Raw genomic sequence first — 21,975 nt, 5'->3', positions numbered from 1 at the left:
AACTTTGGACTTTTTTCCAATAATAAAAACATCGGTGTGGACGAAATGGAATCAAGGTCTTGAGATAATGAAATAACCAAGAATGATACAGACTTGAAAGAATACTTAATAATGCACATGGTTTTAAAATGTCTACCTTCATTTTCACGGCAACATATAATTAATACTTATTAAAGGTACAGAAGATAATATCTAACATCTAGCTTGTTCCCTTAATAAAGTACATGAACGTATTGAAAATAAGAAGGAACAAGATGAAGCCATCAACTCTATTAAGAAGAAAAATATATGTAATAATTAAATTATGAAAATAAGATTTATTCCATTTTGGCCTCTTATTTGCATTTTCGCCCTTTATTTGCAACAAGATTTGGACTTATGTGCCCGAAACAAAGTATTTGCTTTGCAACTTTAGCCCTAAAGCCAGCAGAAAGGGTGTCTTAGAAAAGCATGGACAGTGCATCAGGCACAAAAAGAATGTAGACTTAAACAACAAGGGAAACAAAGATACACAGAAGATGCTCAACGTCATCCCCTCCAACGATAACAGCAATGGCGTCGTCAATAATTACCTAGTGAACGCCTTGGTCTCTGCTAATATCCCCCTTGCCAAGATAAAAAACAGTGAGTACAAAGACTTCTTGGAGAAGTACTCCAAGGAGACGATGTCCAGCTGAACCACTAGGACAATGGAGGAAACAAGCAAGTAGGTAGTGGGCAAAAACTTATGAATAAGTTAGTATTTATAAATAAGGAAAATACTAGGATGAAGGGATTTTTAGAATTGATATAATATACGAATCAACAGCTGAACTTCTACTTTCACCTCAATTGGTTTTGAGTAAAAAAAGATGTCCCTTCCTCTAACTATAGATTTCCTTTATTAAACAAATTACAAATTTATACTACTGTCCCAATATGTATTTCAACATGACACGAAATTTAACAGTTCCCTAAGTCACTCAACACAATGTCTGAGCCATTATTGAACATGTTTGTTTTCTGGTCTGTTTTAATGGCGCCACAGTTGTCGCTCCTTCCACAAATTTTGCCAAATAAACCGATTTCCGGCTATATTTAGGCAATTTTATGAGCATATGGCAGAGTGGTTTTTTTGTAAGAAAAGTAAGAATACCGTCTCAATCGCGGTAAAGGCTACTGTAAAGATGTCAAAGGGGTTTAAAGAGAGGGCATCCGTGACTCAAAAGCATAAATAATTCCGTATGAAACGTTGTAGAAACCTTCCTAATAATCTCAAACATCCTGTCGACCAGGGGATTTTATTCTCAGAGTAAGAATTTATAAAATATATAGTTTCTTGATGAATAAATGATTTATAATAGCAATAAATGGGAGTTTCTTGTATTACAAAAAATGAATGTATATACATAAATAATAACTTAAGAATTAGCGTCGTTTACTGATTCCTAGTTTCTGAAATGGGTTGTTATATTGGGAACCACTGATATAGAGAGTTATTTTTAAACTATAACGTTTATTTATGATTAATCGTATCGCAATCTCTCTTGATGAAATCTTGTTTTAACCTTTATTTTGTTATAAGAGTTGATATAGATAATTTTAATAAATGCTTAATTTTATGTATAACAATGATTAGTTATATGAAGGATTCATATTAAATTAAAAAAATATCAGTAGTATGAAGATTAATACATAATTAGATATTTTTATGCATAAATATATATAACTTTTTAATAATGTAATATTTATACTTTATATAAACCACTAAAAACATCTTTAAAAAACCAGAAAATAAGAATGCAGGTATGTAGAAAATTAAATCAAATTATTACAAGAAATATGTATCCTACTTTTGAAACAAAAAATATTTAAGCATAGTTATTTATGGGAAATTTTTGTCAATTATTCTTAGCTCAAAAGGCTTTTCCTCCAATTTCTTTGTTCTATAATTTTTTAAATCTTTTGGAAAACTGTTATTGTACTCATTCCTTGTAGGGTTTTTTGGATTGAATTTTCCTCTACATCCGCGATCAGGTTATTTGTAATTAATCCATGGTCTCAAAGAGGACAGGGATCGACAAAAGAAGTGAGTTGAGGAAGGCCCTGACGGAGACCAAGGACACAAGGGGAGTGATAAAAAGGAAGGATGTGCCTGAGTATAGCAGGTGGATAAGGATATTTGGCTTTAAAGCTCTCTCAACCTGAATTTGACGGATTATTCTTTCTGGACATACCTTGAGTCAAAGGTCCTCACACCCACAAGAAGTCACTGATCGACTTTATCGTCCTGAAATGCAAAAGTTTAGATATGGATCTACTTTTAAGGGCCTAAAAACAGTTCAGGACCCGAATTGATGCCATTATTGTTGTCAATGGAGACTATATTGAGTAAGATACATTTTCAATGATTATATCTCCTACTTCACTTTTGTTTTTTAGTAAATCTTAAAACATGACCATTCTGTATTAATTTAAGTATACAGATCAAAAGTTCAGGAATTTTTGGTTATACCCTGTACATTAGTTTGTAAATAAGGGACAGAGAGTAGCATCGTATTGCAGCATTATAATACAACTCTCTAAATGATATTATTATTTAATATAAAATATTGTTGTGTGTTACTTATATAGAAGGGGCTGTGAATTTTTATTTAACCCTATATGGACAAAATTAGGATTCACTTTGAGTAAAAAATTTAAAGTTATATTTTTTTACTTAATATAAATCCCATTAAAGAAAAATTTATTTAAAAATATATTTTGATCTTCCTATCAAGGATTTTCATTGGTGTAAAAGTACAATTCGATTATAAATATAAATTTGGTGACTTAAAAAAAAGGTATTGATTTACAAATAAACAATTCACTAAGAAATTGAATGAAACACAGCCTTTACGCAACTAAGCATAATATGATTTTGCATTTACTGCATTGCCATTTAGTTTTCATGCAGCATTTTGGAATTTTACAACGCTGTTGTGTAGAAAGGGGTTCAGGAAAATGAGATACTTGGTCATAACGAACTTAGGTTTGAGGAATAGCTTTGACTCTATTACCAAGTCGTTTCCCTCCATTTGTAAATTGAATTTCCAGATTGCTATTTGATGGTTTTTATTTGGAGTCTTTCCTTGGAAAATAAATCCTCTAGCAACTTTGTTTTTAAATCCATGAAGATAATCTTGTTGATTGGAAGGAATATCACAATATAAAAGCCTATCACAATCTCTTCTGTATAGGAGGCAGCAGTTTATAATTGTCACGTCCAGCAAAAGAAAAACTATTTTAGATATGCCTTCTTTGTTCGGACATGGATTCTGTACAGACCTATAAGAGAGTCCATCAAATCGACACTTAAATACTGTTGACTAAGTTAAGATATTTTTAGTAAAAAGTTCTTAAATGATAAAAACATCCTGGGAGCTATAGCATGAAATTAATTACTGTCTTCGTAGTAGAAAGATCATATCATATGAAAAACTTATTTATTTTCCATGTATGTATGACTTGTATATAAATATCCTAAATGTTATTTCATGAATTTAGATCTGGAGTTTACTTTAACATGGGTGTCTCAAATATCTTTACATGGTTGTATTTATATGGTAAAATAAGGATATATTTGCAAATGGATTTACAAATATTAATTTTGGCATAATAGAATGTTGTAAAAATAGTTCAAAATTTTTTCAATGCAAGACAGTGTCGCTTTTGGCTTCTAGAAAACTCAGTTATGAATTGCTTTAAAAAGGCTAGAAATTGGCCAAATCTTATTAGTAAATGTCTAAAAAAATTATTTATTTTAACATAACCGTATATTGTATACTGTATTTACCGTATTAACTATACTCTTGTCCACAAAATTTGCATAACCTTGTTCATTTTGGTTATTTTTTTAATTTTGTAATGAAACTAGTGGAATAGAGTGTTAGATCGGTCTAAAAAAGCTGAAAAGTCTGCAGTCTTATCAGTCCAGTCCTTATAAAATTTATCTATTCTGGGAGCAGTTCTAATTGGTATTTTATGGCCATTAACAGCTAAAATGACTTAGTCACCAACTATTTCCATACAACTATTTAACATAATCTCTTCCAAGAGACATGACAGCTGAAGTTTAAACTAGGATGTGTGCGGCTAGATCTTATTAGTATACATTCTAACTATCAATTATTATTTTCTTCGATTTTATATGATTCAATCCTGGCTATGAGCGAAGAATAGCTAGAACCGTGATCGTGTTGAATGGTTAAGAAAGATCGGAATGATATATATTTTTTTAAAGACTGAAAGGGAGAGAGACTGATTAGGCAATCGGTCCTAGGACTGATCCAACATTAGTGATATGTGACCAACAAATGAAAGAATAACAACAACACTCAATTCAAGAATTTCTTCATTCCAAAAATGATATCTCCAAAAATATACATACCTCTAGCAATATCTCAACAAAAATGTCACAAACATGTTGTTAATCTTTATCTTAAAGTCATCTAATGACCTCACTGTCGAATAAATACCTGACAAACGATAGAGGCATTGAGAAAGGTCCATAGAGGAACTAGGGATAGTTCTACTTTGCCTGTTGCTCCAACAAAAACGACCAAATATATAATACACATGCAAATACAACAACTAACAGAACAATCAGGCAACAAATTAAGAACAAAACAATACATCAAAATATTTGCAATATTAAACACCCATTTCCGAACGCTAGGTTTTCATTGTTATATACTATACCTATTTTCAATGATTATTTGGTACCAACGAAAAGTCTATTAACGTTGTAATTGACTCCCTTCAAGGGATATAGGCTCCTTTGAATATATATGGATACAAATATCAAACAGTTTGTTTACAGTTCAATTTGTAGAGGCAAAAAATGTTATGTTTTTTCTGCTGTATTGCTTAATTATATCTATGAAAATTAATGTTGTGGCAGTCCTCACATAAGAGTATTCTGCACAGGCCAACTGCCTCTTTCAAAGCTTCTGTTTATCCATTTTTGGATCTACTATGCATTTTATCAAATTGGGTATCAATGAAAATACATTCGACAGATTTTTGATTGATTGTGGAGTGTTTGATCTAGATACAAGTGAATGATGATTCCAAAGGCTTCCCCACCAAAGGACCGTTGGAATGAATCCTCAAAGAAGACATCACTTAAAAACAGGACTTGAAGTACTTCAAATGACTTCTCACTCGGAATTGTTACGACTTCTCATTCTCTTCTCACTGTCGGTCCTTAGGACTGTCAGTACTAGAAATGATTAATAACGAAGAAATAAAGTTGAATCCCATCAATAAAGACAGAACCTTCTAATTTAACTGGACCAGACCAAGACTGATGAACTGGGGGGACTGCAATTTTCAGTCCTAAATCAGAACGGATACAACACTAACAACAAAAACTAGTTACTTGATTAATTCAAATTATATTTCATAATTTTAATAAAAACTTTTAAACTATTTAAAATGGATCTTTTTAAACAAGATGTAAGTTTCATAAAAACATAGTAGTATAAAAATATACTCTTAAGAATATATTGTCATGTATAAATAAAATAATATTTATATTTTGTATCAACCATAAAAAAATCTTAATCCACACAGTAAATAAGAGTGAACAAATATAGCGACAAAATTAAATGCAATTTTTACAAGAAATATTTATCCAACTTTTGAAATAGTAAACATTTTAGCATTCTTAACTCTTGGATGAAGAATTTTGTCCATTATTCCTAGCTCATAGGGTTTTTCTGTCATTTTCTTCATTCCATAAGTTTTTAAATCTTTTGGAAAACTGTTATTGCATTTGTTAAGACCTAATTCTATGAGGGTTTTTTGGAGTGCATATTCTTCTACTTCATTTTTGACGATGACAATGAGAAAACCGCCTGGCTTTAGATAATGACTTGCAATTCTGAGTACTAAATTTAATTGATTTATTTCATCATTGATGAATATTCTGAGTGCTGTAATTGTAGACTCTAGTAAAAAAGTTGTTCTCTTGCTCTCCCATTCATAAGCCTTTTCCATTGTTAAAAACAAACATTTCCTTTCCTTAGAGAATTTCACAGAATCCAATAGGATCTCATAGAGTATCTCTGCAATAAATGTGTGATTAAACATATGTCGAGTATTAAGGATTGTATCAGTGACCAAGTGAGCATTTTCATTTAAATTTCCATAATCAATGAGAAGACGCAATAATTCCGCGTGAGACACTGTTTTAAGTATTTCAATTCCTGTTTTTAAATAATGTAATCTCTGAGGATCCATTCTGAGATCAATTGGTCCTTTGGCGGAAAATCCTTTGGAATGATCATTCAATTGCAGATCAGACACTCCACAATCAATGAGAAATCCATCGAGTATATTTTCGTTGATACCCAATTTATTAAAATGCTTGGGTAAATCCGAAAATCGGGAAACATAAGCATTAAAGGAATCTTTGTTATATGTTTTGCCTAATTCCTTGCCTAACTCAATAGATTTATCATCTATGTCGAATGCAAACACTCTTGCATGCTTTTGTTTATCCAAAATAAGTCGGGTATGTCCTCCGGTTCCATGAGTAGCATCCACAAATACTTGACCTCCCTTGGGTTTCAAAATGCCTAATATTTCTCTAGCAAATATAGGTGTATGGGCTATATTCGCTCCAACAGAGCATACTGTGCCGGGGAATTGAAATGACGAACACTTTCTGAGGCTCCTAAGTTTTGAGTTGAATGCCATATTGAATAGTAAAATAAGTAAATTAAGAAGATTTTGATATTTTTGTAATGGGTAGTCTGTTCACTTTGACACAATCAGAATTACTGAATTATAACCAGTGATCATTGATCAATTTATACTTTGTACTTTTGGGCTACAGTATATTTAAGCTACTTAATTTTAACAGATAAGAGTCATATATGAAGGAATTTAAAGGTCACAATTCCAGTTGACAAACATTATAAAAATACTACGAATATTAATTTCTATTAACTCGCTTATATATGTTACTTTGTAGTATTTCTTCATTAAAATAATCAACTATGAGTTAACAATAAAAGGACCAAGAAGGTTGAGTGATCATACTTTTATTAAATCTTTTTCGTAGGAATTCGAAATAATCTAAAGTATTTTTATATTAAAGGCATATTAATTTATATAAATTTAAATTTTTATTCATTTATATTAATTTATATTTTTCTTTACAAAAATTTTATTAATTTAAATTTTTCTTTAAAGATTGTCATTACCTCCATTGAAGTATAATTAACTCATTATTTAGAAAAAATTTGATCTATATATATATTTTTGAAATATGACAATCAAATTACGTAATTTTGCAAAGCTGTAAAGCTATATTTTGTCTTGCTTTGAGATATCCTTCTTTTAAAATATTTCAACTTTATTATCCAAAACCCATTCTCTGTATTTGAAAGGGAAAACAAAAGCCTATAACACATCTTCCGAATTTTCCAGATCGACAGGAGAGTGTCTGTGAACACAAACATTTTTTGTTTATAGTAGGGAAAATACATTTGCTTCCGCAAAGGTGTCGTTAAAGAAAAATCGAGTACATACAAGAACAAATTCAGATTATAAGATCATTGAACTTGAAATTAGAAATATTTTTTCAAATGTATCTTTTTTATTTTTTTCTTATTGTCTTGTATAAATAGGATAGTTTGTCTTCATCTTTATTTCTCGTAATCAATATATAATTTTATAAAGAAATGAAGATGTTTAAAAACGAAATAATAATTAATATGCGTCGATCCCACAAAGCAAAAAACAGTTTCATTTAAAATGCAGTCTAGAACCAATTCAATAGATAAATAGTTCATGACATCATGATTACTTCAAAACTGTTAACAGCGACCTAAAGGACGTCATATGAAGTGTAATGTGTATTCTAGATTGGTGACCCCGACACAAAGAGTATGTACAATTCAGAATAAGGATTCGACACAAGAAGTCGTAAACCATGTGTCTATTAAATTGCCAATTTTTACATCTTTTCAGTTATCTGGATATTTCCTAAGAGCTAAAGCCCAACTCGCATTGGAAAATATATAAAAAAAAAAAAAAAAAACAAAGTTCAACAATCTTATAAGTGCTATTCCAAGTCAAATATTAAATAAAGTGCCACATTATAGTAAAAATAAGTGCATAGACTCTTAAAAATCCCTATACAAATTTGAAGAATATTTTAGTTCAACAGTGTAGTTGAACAATTTCATTTATTTATCGTTTTTTAAGTTATTAAGAAAAGTGCGTCCTCACATGAAAACTTCCCGTGACTTCTTGACGGAAACCCCCCAAATCTGGACGCTCGTTTTCCCTAGTAGGTTTAGACTAACTTCCCGGATGATAATATGGTCCTTCAACAGGACAGCCAACAATACCAAAGCTTGAATAAGTTAAATGTCGGGCCAAAACAAATGCTATTAAATGAACTTTGGACTTTTTTCCAATAATAAAAACATCGGTGTGGACGAAATGTAATCAAGGTCTTGAGATAATGAAATAACCAAGAATGACACAGACTTGAAAGAAAACTTAATAATGCACATGGTTTTAAAATGTCTACCTTCATTTTCACGGCAACATATAATTAACACTTATTAAATGTACAGGTACAGAAGAAAATATCCTACAACTATCTTGTTCCCTTAATAAAGTACATGAACATATTGAAGATAAGAAGGAACAAGATGAAGCGATCAATTTTATTAAAAAGAAAAATATATGTAATAATTAAATTATGAAAATAAGATTTATTCCATTGTGGCCTCTTATTTGCATTTTCGCCCTTTATTTGCATGTTTACGGCTATTTTTAGGAAAAAAATATTCAGTTATTAGAGTATTGAAAGAGGAAGAGAAGAAGAAGAAGAGGAAAGGTTGAATCCCTGGGCGCCATGAATTATAAAGAGGAAAGTACTTGGATATTCAAAAATATATTATATCTATCTTGTCACATAAGCAATTTAGTTTTTGTACAGTCCGTTTTATCTCTATAAATATAAACGGGAAACTAGTAGAATTTATTTTGAATATATTTACATTTATTCGAAGTGAAAGATTATCTTTTTAAATTTACCATGCCTAGGATGTGCGCATTAAGGAGCTCGGTAGCAACAAGATCTGGACTTATGTCCCCGAAACAAAGTATTTGCTTTGCAACTTTAGCCCTAAAGCCAGCAGAAAGGGTGTCTTAGAAAAGCATTGACAGTGCATCAGGCACAAAAAGAATGTAGACTTAAACAACAAGGGAGACAAAGATACACAGAAGATGCTCAACGTCATCCCCTCCAACGATAACTGCGATGGCGTCGTCAATAATTACCTAGTGAACGCCTTGGTCTCTGCTAATATCCCCCTTGCCAAGATAAAAAACAGGGAGTGCAAAGACTTCTTGGAGAAGTACTCCAAAGAGACGATGTCTAGCCGAACCACCAGGACAATGGAGGAAACAAGCAAGGAGGTAAGGGGCAAAATCAAGGAGAAACTTATAGATAAGTTAGTATTTATCTCCATTGACTAAACCACGGACAGCCTGGGCAGAGCTAGCAGGACCTTTGGAAGGTACATACCTGGAGAGGTCATACTTGATAAACGTGGTCAATCTAGACACCACTAACAACCGTAAATCTTCTCTAATTGAGCTCCTCCGAACCGATTTAAAATACGATGACGTGCTTCTACTTCTCACAAACGGTACTCACTACTGTGTCAAGGATGGCAAAGGTCTGAAAAAGATGACCCCATTCTCATCCACTGCCTTTATCTCCCCCCTGGCATTAGCTGTGTTACCGAATTAGGTACAGATTTCCAAAGGTGGACATACTCATTGTCGAAGTGAAAAAGATCTGCATTAAGTGTGCCCACTGCAAATTGGAGTTTGCTGCCTTTTGCAATATTCCCCTCTCTCCAGAGTAAGTTCTTACAAGGTAGGGAGCATTGCTCGAGGGAGCATTCTAGTACTGCGAAAACTTCAGTGTCATCAAAGAGTTTGTCCAACGAATGCCAGACGACGAAAGCAGGCACATCGATGAGTCTAAGAAGCTGTTCAAAGATGCCTCTTTTGCCCATGACCTCTCCTCAATAAAAGCAAATTTCAAGCTACTAAAAGAGAGGATAACTCACCTCAAAGAAAGTCTACCTCTTGTACAGGCCTTGTCCATCATTGAGAATGTCCGTGAGAGCCTGACCATCCCCAATTTTGCTCACAAGCTTGAAGAGACTCTGAAAAAAATCAAGTATATGAGAAGATGAGTCTAATTGGCTTTGTGATCTCTGGAGAAAATGTGCCTGGGATGAAGGAGGATTATCACACCATAGCATGCTTCAACTGCGCCCCCATGACATCCGTGGACTGTAAAAGAGCCTTCAGTTTTCAAAGATCTCCTCACTAACAAGAGAAATAGGCTCCTTCTTAGAGGCAGAAGAGTGATAGATATTGCAAGAAACATATATTGCTACTATTTAAATAGACTTTAAAAAAAACTTTTGACTAAATTCTTTATAATCAAATAAGGTGGTCAGTACTATGCTCACATACCGCGTGCAACACTGAAATCTGAACACAAGGATATTGGCAAATCAAGAGTTTCTGTTAAGTTTTTCAGAGACGGAAATAAATAATGTTGAAGATTTCATAACACTTTAGAAATTTCATTTATTTATCGTTTTTTAAGTTATTAAGAAAAGTGCGTCCTCACATAAAGACCCGTGACTTCTTGACGGAAACCCCCCAAATCTGGACGCTCGTTTTCCCTAGTAGGTTTAGACTAACTTCCCGGATGATAATATGGTCCTTCAACAGGACAGCCAACAATACCAAAGCTTGAATAAGTTAAATGTCGGGCCTAAATAAATAAGGCCTCCATATTCACCCGACGCCAAACCTATGGACTATGCCTTCTTGTGGCGTGTAGAGTCCAAGGCCTGTACTCTTAGACCCGAAAACACAATGGACTTGAAGGCTACCGTAAATAAAAACCGGGACAATATGTCCAAAGGATACATAAGAAAGACATACCAAGCCTTCAGGAGGAGTCTTGAGACCATCATGGACGCCATAGGGGGCTACATCAAAAATTAGAGGAGACAATATATTGTTACAACTGATTTCCAAATACACTTTGTTTATGTAATATGGCTACGTAAATATATCTCGTTAAAGTGAAAAGTATAGATTGTTCAGATTTCCACATCGTACCCGGTAATGAAAATAGCTACTTAGTTTATATAAAAATTGGAACTAAATTACCTATTTTCAACTCGAATAAAGGATGCCGTGTATTGTGAGCAAGTTTCTTGCTTCAGTCAATTACAAAAAGTATATCCCCACTTACTGTAGAGAGGAGTCATGTGTGAACCACTCAGCATCGTATGACTATGGCGATAGAAATATTGATTATTGTCATGGAATAGTAGTACATTCAATTTTTTTTATAATAAAGCTAAACTTAGTTTCAGTATACGAGCTTTTGTATTACAAGAGTGTATCTCATACTATTTTACAAGCTTCTATGCTAACATAATAAAACTAAACTTATCTGGATATAATATCAAAGAAAATATTCATAAACGTTCATTAAATTTTTTGCGCTTGATACTTTTCCCTTTTTTTTTAAATATACCTGAGTTCTGTATTTTTTTTTACATTTAAAATAAATGGAATTTTTATATATTAATATGTGCCTTAAAGTTTGCTTACCAACTCACGGAAAAATACTTATTATGTGTAGGAATAAAGAATTCTGTTTTAAAAAATTTTAAAGAAGAGAGGCTAGTGAGTCAATCAATCAATAATTGTGGTTTTAGATTCAATGCGAATTAATCAATCATTTGGATTGAATGTGTTGAAGCTCTTTTCTACTTGGTCAAGTCCAGATTAATACACCCATATCCCGAGATTTTCTCTACGTTTTTTAATGTGATTTGGATTATTTATTTGATATTGTTTATTACTAAGAAGGTTTGTTTTCAAATATTTTTGTATCATTTCATGCAAGTCTTCACAGTTTTAGGAATAAATCAAGAAAATGAATAATCCGATTTATCCCAATTATGCCCGGTCCTGCTTGCTAACTTGTTGCCAACTTCTCGCAGAAGTACTAGTACTTATTGGCGAAAAACTCGGACAACCTATTTTCACAGGCCTATATTGAGGCCAAATATGTACACCCATGTAGGTTGCCCATAGACAAAACAGGTGATAGATACTTGGTGCCTGGTCCAGACTTTAGGGTGGATGCATAAGAACTTCCCATCCGAGTTCACAGAGGTTGTGTGGCCTGGTGCTGTCTTGATGAAACACGATTACTCTCTATTCGAGTTTTTTTTGTATCTGCAAATGGTTTAAAATGGTTATATGATAGATTTTTAGCTACTGGGTGATGCTACAACTGCTACCATGACGGTCTATCTCGATATATTCTATGATTTTATCGGCATTTTCGACGACAGGCCTGCCAGTGCGTGGGGCATCATTCACTTCCACTACACCAGAATGCAACACGAACTGAAAGAGTATCGGCCCAAAATAGATCACACCCTTTTTTGGTCGCTTTGACGCGTTAATCCCTATCAGATAGTAAAAATGTAAGATATGGCGAATTTCTTCCTTTGAGACGTCCATACTCGACGCACTATTATTCAGGACTTAACGAATTGAGTGTAATTCTGTCCAAAAAACTTTTCTATTATACACTCACGCCTTTACATCTCAACTATGATCCGATGTGAGCAATAATGAACAAGATTTACTTAGTTTAAAAAAGGTAGGGAAATACGAAATTATTTTTTCCTCCACCTATTATATTATTATAATATAATTATTACTCTAGCAGCTAATACTTTATAATAAATGTATTATTATTTAAATATTATAGTAAAAATATAAAATATATTATTAGTATTGCAGCATGAATCATCATTCATCATATATTTAACGTTTTTTTTTTTTTTTTTGTTCTTTTTCAGGCAAGTGTCTATTCGTCAATTTGTACATTAGGCAAAGGGGTAATTCGCTAAAGTTTACGTTCGGTATATGGTCATTTGGGAATGTAACTGAGTTTGTAAAAAGTAAAAATTTGATTTTTATAAAATAGGGGACATCTTATTATTAGGGTTTTATTAGTTGAAGCTATTACAGCAGGACGAGATAAATTGTATTACTACTATAAAGAGAAAAATTTTTACATTTAAGATATTACATAAGGAGAACGGGACACTATTTAAGGAAGTAGCTGTTGATATAGTTATCAAACAATATGGAAAAATGGGCAGAAAGTTGAAAGAAACTTCATCTAATGCCTTTAAGATTGAGAGATTTAACTGAATGCTAAAGATAAAATAATAAACTTTGAACATTTTAACCCTTACTAAACAGTTTTTGCTGTCAAGAGTGGTTTACTCTTGGCAAAGATATGTTTTTCATGGTATCAGCTAACTCCAATAATCTATTTCCTACAATTAAATTAATTGACAAAATATTTTTCGACGATATTATTTTGATCAGTGGTAAACTTAACTAAGCCCTATGAGCTAAAGCTTTCAACTTTTTAGAACTATAGATGAAAACTTCAAAGAAATTTGTGAATCTTAAAATTAGTGGGATTTTATTCATTCACTCTATTACGGTTTTTACTAATAACAACTTTGGAACATTTGCTCAAGTATTTCCGTATAAATTTGCAAATTTCGACCCAGGTTAATCAAATGCTTATTATAATAAACAATTTTTCAATCACATTTAAATACAAAATCATATTACCACACCTTAAATAACAAGTATTTTTATATTATTGTGTCTGCATTTATACCATTTTATACAGCATATTGTTCGGTGTATCCATGATGTTGTATATTTTCTGTTTGTTTTTTAAGTTTTTGTCATGTTAAAATTAGTTTTAAAGAAGTATATTTTGACGATGTAGAAGAAGTTTTTTAAACTCCTTAATAGTTTTAGACATTAAAAATAAAGCTGAAGTTATTAAATAAAATAGAATATTACCAAAATAAATATATAACTTTCTTTATATATAAGGTTATGTACATATATTAATGTAGTTATGTTTTTCCACATATTAGGCTGAATCATAAATAATTCACGATTGTCGTAACTTTTTTCCTTGAACTCTGCATATAACAATAGGGTACATGTGCTTCATATGTATTAGATAGCCGTTTCACCACTGCACTTTGAAGAATCTTTATTTTGCAGCTATGTCTACCTCGACTCTAAGAAGATACACGGTTATATACACCTTCAGAGCCGAGCCAGAACACTTTCCTACACGGCCGGTTTTAAAATAAAATGGACAGAGGATGGTACTTTCCAGTAAAATAACAAGGCCCATTGAAACAATGAGAACAATGACCTTATTAAAGCAGCAAGATGGGCCAGGGATGCACAGACACAACAATATGTCAAATTCCCTCACGAAGATAGCCCGCTGAAGGTCACTCAAGGTATGTTTTCAGGAGTGCGATAAACCAATTTCACTAATACCCTTTAACTTGGTATACTATGAGTTGGCCAAAGAATATGTCGCAGATGAATACGGCTTACATCCCATTGATGAGTACCACTTACCCCAAGGAGATGATGTGTGGATTTCTAACAAATCTAGACTATAGGCAGCCACTTTGTATAATGTTATGCAATCTATGGGTTTCATCTTCCAAGCAGGGAAGCAGATGTTCGATATCAATCGAGGAGAGTTCTTGCGTATTCTGTACAGTTGCAGAAGGGCTCGAGGCTACTTGATGAGAGCTGTGGCCGCTCTTTTGATCAAACCAATTCAGTCCATCTTAGAATTGGCTCCTCAATCGAAAGCGAGTGCGTTGAATAGCTAAATCCATCTCTTGCACAGACGAGGTTTCCTTCAATCAGGAACGGAGATATTGTGGTGGGCTTTGATCAAGAGAGCTCTTCAACTAAGATTGCCTGAGAGAGCAGTTGTCTCTATACCAACGGCAATAGCTCAAAGAGGTTTTAGAGATGGAGGTTTGGACTTAGGTGCTTCTGGTACGTATGCAGTTCGTAGTATCCCTGTCAGACATCTACCAGCCCCTATTGCCTTCACAAAGGTATTGGAGAGTGCTATACCCACCAATATGGCGGACGATTGGCTCGATGTTGTGTCGGATAAGTGGAATATAAGGCCAGGATTCATTAAATCTTATGACTGGAGTACAGATACAGTACTCGCGCCCTTCATTAGAAAGATAGATTTTGGAGGGGATTGGAATGCTGTTGGTTATGATCGTCTAACCAACATCGACGCGGTTGGCGTCATTTTAATACCAACTGGGCTAGTCAATAATGTTGTTATGGGAGGGCACAGCATTGCTGCAAGGTATGCACGAGATGCACCTGCTAGAGGGGCAGCTGCAGCGGATGCTCAAGCACCTGAGGCTATGGAAAACTAACAGGGGTCTCAGGGAAGAAAAAGAAAGTAAAAGGAAATATGAAATACATAACAGTTATCTACAAGAAGAAAATTAAAAATCCAAATTACATACAAAACTTAAAATCAATTTAATTTTTAAATTCAAATTATTAAAAAAGTTCAAGACTAATAGCTGATAGGCTTGACACAATTTTAGAAAAATTTCTTCCAATCTCCTAATTCGGCTTTAGGAAAAATAGATATATAATCGAAGCCGTTCTATCTATCCGAAAATTGATAGGATGAAAAAAAAAGTTAATATAACAACAGTTTTTATAGATTTTACCAAAATCTTTGACACGATCTCCCATACCCACATACTTGATCAACTAAATGTACTGGATATCCCCTCAGCTATATAAAACTGATATCATTAATTCTAATGGGATCAAAGAGAATCATTGCAATTCGAGGAGGAATATGTAGATATAAAAAATTAATAAAGGATGCCCTCATGGTGATCCCTTTAGCTCCCTACTATTCAATAGTGCCGTGATACCACTTCAGAGAAAAGCAGATGAGAGATTGAAGGTAACTCAAATAAATGGAAAAACATTCAAAAATATATTTCATGCAGAAAATGAAACATTTTTGGTAAAAGAAAAATATATTGGTACGTACATTGATAATCTAACGAATATTTTGAAGGAATTTAAAAATAGTAGTGGCCTACATACAAATTTGAACAAAAGAACATAATTAACGAATATACCAAACAAGAAAATTCTATCCAAATTAGGGATGCAAGAAAAGGAAGAAACAGAGTTAATGGGAATCACAATACGAAAAGTATGATGATATCCAAAAAAATAATATGCACACTTGAAAAAGTACTGAGTTCACAAAAATACACAATCTAAATTTGATAAATAGGTAGAATTATGGTGTTATATCAAGTTATCATTCTATCCAAATACCACTAGCTAAAAGTGCCAAAATATCACCACAAATGAGGACAAAAAAATCTCAAATATATGTGAAGAGTATTTAAGACGTCCAAAAAATATAAAAAATGAAATAATAATAAAAATTAAAATTAAAGGATGACTAAGAGCGATTAAGATATATAATTATAGATTATAGTGTCTTCCTTAAAAGTAAACAAAGCAAGAAAAAATTTAACGGATTGAATACTTTTGAAAAATTTGGTCTGAAGCCATTAAAGACTTGATCAAAAATCAATGGGTTTTTTTTTCTACAAGACTACAAAAATTTAAATTTAAAGTATTTCATTGATGTAAAAACAGACATCAAGAAGTTTAAAAAGTTAAACATTCATACAGTAGAATGATATATATCTACAGAAAATATAAAAAATCAATCAGTTGCCTTATTAAAAGTGCAAGTCCAGTCAAGATATCGGAAATACTTAATCAAAAATACCAAGAACTACACTTATCAACTTTTAAGGAAAATAATATTAAATAAAAGAGGAAGACAAATAAATTTTATTATTATTTATGTTATGTATTTCATATTTCCTTTCATGTTCTTATCTTCTTGTATTTTCTTGTATGTATTATCAGTACTGCTGTCCAGCGAACTGGGCGGCTACCGAATGGAGAATTGATCGGAGTGGACAAGGTTGCATCGCTTGCTTACTACGAACTAGCAACTGGCAGGGCAGCCAATCTAACGGATTGGGAAGAAGAAAAGAGAAAGCGAGTTGGGCCCAGACTACCCTTAACATATCCTGGAACCAAAACGGAAATAACTCCACACATTAAAGCTACTGCTAAGAAGGTTTTAAGGGATATGATACCTAGAACGGACAAATGGAGAACGTGGGATCTTTTTGTCAAGACGCGTCAGAAATGGTCGCCTTCTGGGAGCGCTGGGGGTGGGCGAGTTGAAGTGGAAGGCGAGAGTGTGCGTATAAACAAGCACTCATTCTACGAAACAATAACATCGGAAGAAATGAATTTGTGGCCCGATTCAGAACCCAAGCTTGTAAAAAAAATACCCGCCTTCTTACTTTTTGAAAATTTAATAAGAATTTGAAAAACAAAGAAGCTATGTTCCCAATGTTTTAAATTATGTCACATCCTCGCTAGGTGTGGCAATGAAAAATCGTCTGTACAAAAGATACACTAAACTGTTATGCACCGTTAAAGTGCATAAAGATTCTCTCAACATGAAAGAAAACGAAGGGAATAATACATCAAAAGAAATTAATTATCTGAAAAATCTATTGGATAATAATCAAAAGAAACATCAAAAGAAGACTTTAGAACCTTCTTTGGCAATTTTAGCTGTATAAAATATCTTGAATTACTCCACACAATCAAAGATACCTTTAAGAAGCCACTGACTTTTAAAGATGTACGCCAAACCAATCAAGGGTGAGTTCAACATGAAACTGGCGATGATCTTATCGACAGACTATTTATGGGACCATCAGAGTTATTTGGGTTCATGAAAAAATGTGATCAATAAAGAAAACAGATGGGTAGGTGGTGGAAGTCAATTATGAATAAAATTCTACAAACCATGAGGTCTAACAAACAGACTTCTGAACTTTAATCCAAGATTGAGAAGTCGGGATGAGTTCTTATAGCAAGAAGAACTAACTTTTGTTGGTCAATATCTATCTCGTTGAGTGGAATGGCTAATTAATTTCATTCAATTAATTCGAACCAAGAAATTAGCCTCAAGCTACCATTCGAAAACCGAAAAACTCCAGCCTTCAACTCCATTCTTCATAATAGTCGAAGCACTCTCAAATAATAGAATAAGATCTACTAGTTGAGTGGAAAGATTAGATCTGAAAAGATCAGTAAAGTTATTAGACCCTAAAACAATACTTAAAAATAACTTAAGAGATTCCTATCAAAAATGTTTGAGATAACGATTGGCTACAATATATCTGAAAATCTAAAATTGAAAAAACAGATAATTATAAATAAACTAAATTTCTCAGACGTGAAATAGGTCCCAGCTTAGGAGAATTTCTTTTTTTTTTTTTTTTTCTTTTTGTCAGAATGTGAAAGCACAAGAGATATAAGAAAAAAGAAATCTCTCATTGTTTTCCATACGTTATTTTCCATCCAAGAGATTTTTCTTTTATTTATATGGGTCAAGAAAAAAAAATCAATTTTTTTATTACAAAAAATTTCATCATTTAGTATAAGCTTAGAAATACTTCAACTCCGATACAAAATAATTTTATTCAGCATATAGAAGCAACTTTCACAACAGCCAATACAAACGATCATTAGTTCAAGGATGTTTTTGATGTTCAATTTTTTAGCTTGGCCTTTACTTTGATGTTTAATTTTTTATTTTTCATTAGTATCGTCTTTATTTTGATGTTCTATTATCATTTTTTAGTGTGGTTTTTATTTTGATACTGTATTGCATTTTGATTTTAAGCTTTTAGCAGGGAAAATAAATTGTAAATATAGTTGTACGTGAGTACAAAAATAAATAAATAAGAAGACCAAGAACCCTATAAACGACAAATCCAAGTCATTTTTCCATCGTTATATAAACCGAAGTAAATCCAGAAGTTTACGAAGATAGATAATAAAACTGCTAAACTGCTTCATTGAGCTGAAAAGCGGCGCTTCCTACATCCTTCTACATTGGGGTGGCTAAAATACTGAACTCTCTGAAAAGGATTGGGAGGATATGGAGCAAATTAGGGAGGTTCTCCATTGATGTACCTAATGACTCTACACATCTGTCGTAAGAAGGATATCAAGGCTTCAAAGGCTATTCCGCTTGCCAAGCAGTGCTGTTATTATAAAGAAATCATCCAAATCAAAAAAATATCCCTATGACAGCATCGCCCACCAACTTACCAATTTCTCGTGGACACCCTGTAAATTCTCGATACACTATATGTTTCAAAAGAGGAGGAAAATCGAACAAGCTTTATTTCTAATCAACATCTTTAAAAATAAGGAGATACTCTATTGGTATTCTTGCAATGGCAACTATATGGCAGAATACAAGGGCAACACTATAAAGACAATTGCTTCTCTACCTTCTATTTGTCAGCCATCTTAACCGTTTGACAAGGGTTCTCAATTTCAAGACTGGATTTCCTCTGACTATAATCAAATATTTAAAGTCTAGAATGGAATGTTTGTCCCACGAAGAACGAAAAGTTTCATTGATTTTTGATGAGGTTTACTCCTCCAAAAGGGTGAAATTTAGTTGAGATAACTTTTTAGGATTACAATCGGATGGTGAAATAACTAAGACCCTGCTTTGTTTTATGATAAGAATTTTCTCTTCCCAATACAAAGATATTATTGTAATTGCTCCCTTTGTCAAAAATCAACTCGGAGATTATTTAAAAATGTGATGATTATTTTCCTCCATTTTATACCAACATTGTAAAGAGGGGCTCTTTATTAGATATATCCCAATGTAAGTGTAGCTGTGGAGTCTATACGGCTGATATTGTTTTCCATTATTAATGGCACCCCCTTCTCTTTACATTGAAATAAACAACAGATCATTTATCTCAGAAAAATTACAATTTTTCTTTGAATATCAAAATAACACCTCTTATTGGAAAATACTTTATTAAGATAGTAATATATCCTTTCCCTATTTTAATGATGTCACTCCAGTTGTGCGCCTAGGAATTCATATTCCATTTTTCTAGTACCTAGACCTTTGTATAGACAAAGGCAATGCTTTAGTATAGACTATAGAACACATGTGAAATTTGTGAAGTAAATTTATAACTGAATTAACTTTCTAGTTTCATAAACTAATAGTGCATAATAAATAAAATTTATGACAAATTGGGGAAAAAACTTACCGAAAACTTACCAAATGTAAGACTTAGACTATAAGTTTCATTTAAATAAATTATAATTATTTATGTAGCCGGAGTAACAGAGTATGTTTCCTTTTGGGCAACTTTGTGCATGCAGGGACTAGCCATGTATTCGGTTAGTTGCGTCTTCTAAACAGCAGGTAGAGGTATACCCTATTGAGTGTATAACAGGGGTTGATTCTAGGAGAGAGATCTTCCTTCTGGTGAAAGGTGCAGATGTGTATGAGTAAAATGAGAACGTGAGCCCACTGTGGACAGTGAGCCCCAGCTAATTCTACAGTATTTGATGGGATACGCCCAAAAACGGGCACGATGGCCCGGTTTTCAGCTTCTTTTAATATGGGCACTGTCGTTAACGCAATTATCGAATATGGGATGGAAATGATGATAACCGAGCCATGGCACACTGTGGACTTGCTCACCAGGATGATAAAACCACAAAACGAGTTGATGAGCACGGATGTTCTCCTTAACTATGGCATATAGCATAAAATATCAACGTCAATCAGGTTGGAAGTAATCCTTGTGGGAATATCAGACATGTAGAAGAATATCATGGCTAAACGACTAGGAGGAGGATCGGAGCCCACGATTCACAGGAATGGCAGAAGTTCTTTGTGGGCGGCTAAAACTACCTTGAATTGAAAATACTACAGGTGCAGATCCTGACATAGTCCAAAAAATATTGAAAAAAGATGCAATTTCCATCCCAATTCGAAATCTTCCTCTTTATTACTCTAAATCAATTCAAACACTAAGATCTTAAGCTTATATTTCTTTATCTAGAGCCCTTTAGCAAATATAATTGTTTTTATATGACATTGCAAACTTTGAGATGATCGACACAGTCTCCTCCTTAAAATATCTTTATATGAAGCTTGATCGACCTCGTTTAATTGAAGAAATATATGAAAATTTTAATGAAATTAATAATATACAATCTTACTTTGGTGAATGTAACTTTGGTCATTTCGGATCAAAGTCGATTTTCAATTGACAAATCAAATTTGATAAAAAATTTAACAATTTAAAGTCCTTCAGTGCTTAAGGATTTAAGATTTTTTATTTTATTTTAAGAACAAAAATAAGAAGCTTTCATTTTACCACTTATTTGCGTAATACCAACAATTCTATTCAAAAATTACTGAGCATACAAGTTACTTCAATTCCTCAAAACTGCAAGGCCAATAGTTTTGTTCCAGAAGTTAATGATAATTTACATAAAAATAAGAAGAATGCAATAGAAAAATTAAATCGAAGGAACCAAATACAATAAAAAAATTTAATGGGGAATAAATAAAAAAATTAACAATTTATGTTCAAAGGCCAGAATATCTTTAATATTCTTAATTAATAATTTTTTTGTCAAGAAATACTAGAACAATAATAAAATAAAGAGATAAATTTAAAAAAATACATAGTATTGGAAACCTTTATTAAAACCTGTAATCAATTTATTTGTGTCGGGATCCTAGGCCGTGAAAATGGTTAAATTTTAATATGGTGTTAGACAATTTAGTAATCCAGACTCCCTAAGTTTTGAAATTTCAATTTGATTGTCCAATGTTACAGTGCAGGAGATAATTTAGTCAAGCAGATGCAACTTGAAACCCATTCCAACAAATTTTGGAATATGAAATTGCTAAAGAACAAGAAGTTTAGACAAATTTCTCTGGCAATGGTCGTTAATTCGGATTTATAAATATTTGCATTAAAAAAATGAAACGGATTTGTG

At 32.7% G+C, this 21,975-nt stretch overlaps 1 protein-coding gene and 2 long non-coding RNA genes across 3 annotated transcripts in view; all 3 read right to left on the bottom strand.

Annotated features, from left to right (window-relative positions):
* Positions 1-21,975, bottom strand: part of LOC139905298 (uncharacterized) — a 295,920-nt gene that overhangs the window by 71,197 nt on the left and 202,748 nt on the right. The window lies entirely within an intron of this gene.
* Positions 1-21,975, bottom strand: part of LOC139905299 (uncharacterized) — a 43,813-nt gene that overhangs the window by 8,951 nt on the left and 12,887 nt on the right. The gene's annotated exons all lie outside the window — the stretch shown is intronic.
* Positions 5,596-7,065, bottom strand: LOC121118243 (ribosomal RNA small subunit methyltransferase H-like). The gene has a single exon (XM_040712803.2). The coding sequence runs from the start codon at positions 6,721-6,723 to the stop codon at positions 5,653-5,655; it is 1,071 nt and encodes a 356-aa protein (XP_040568737.1). The 5' UTR covers positions 6,724-7,065; the 3' UTR covers positions 5,596-5,652.

The sequence above is a fragment of the Lepeophtheirus salmonis genome, chromosome 5 (genome assembly GCF_016086655.4).
Source record: "Lepeophtheirus salmonis chromosome 5, UVic_Lsal_1.4, whole genome shotgun sequence".
Taxonomy (NCBI): domain Eukaryota; kingdom Metazoa; phylum Arthropoda; class Copepoda; order Siphonostomatoida; family Caligidae; genus Lepeophtheirus; species Lepeophtheirus salmonis.
This window is presented reverse-complemented; position numbering and strand designations above follow the sequence as displayed.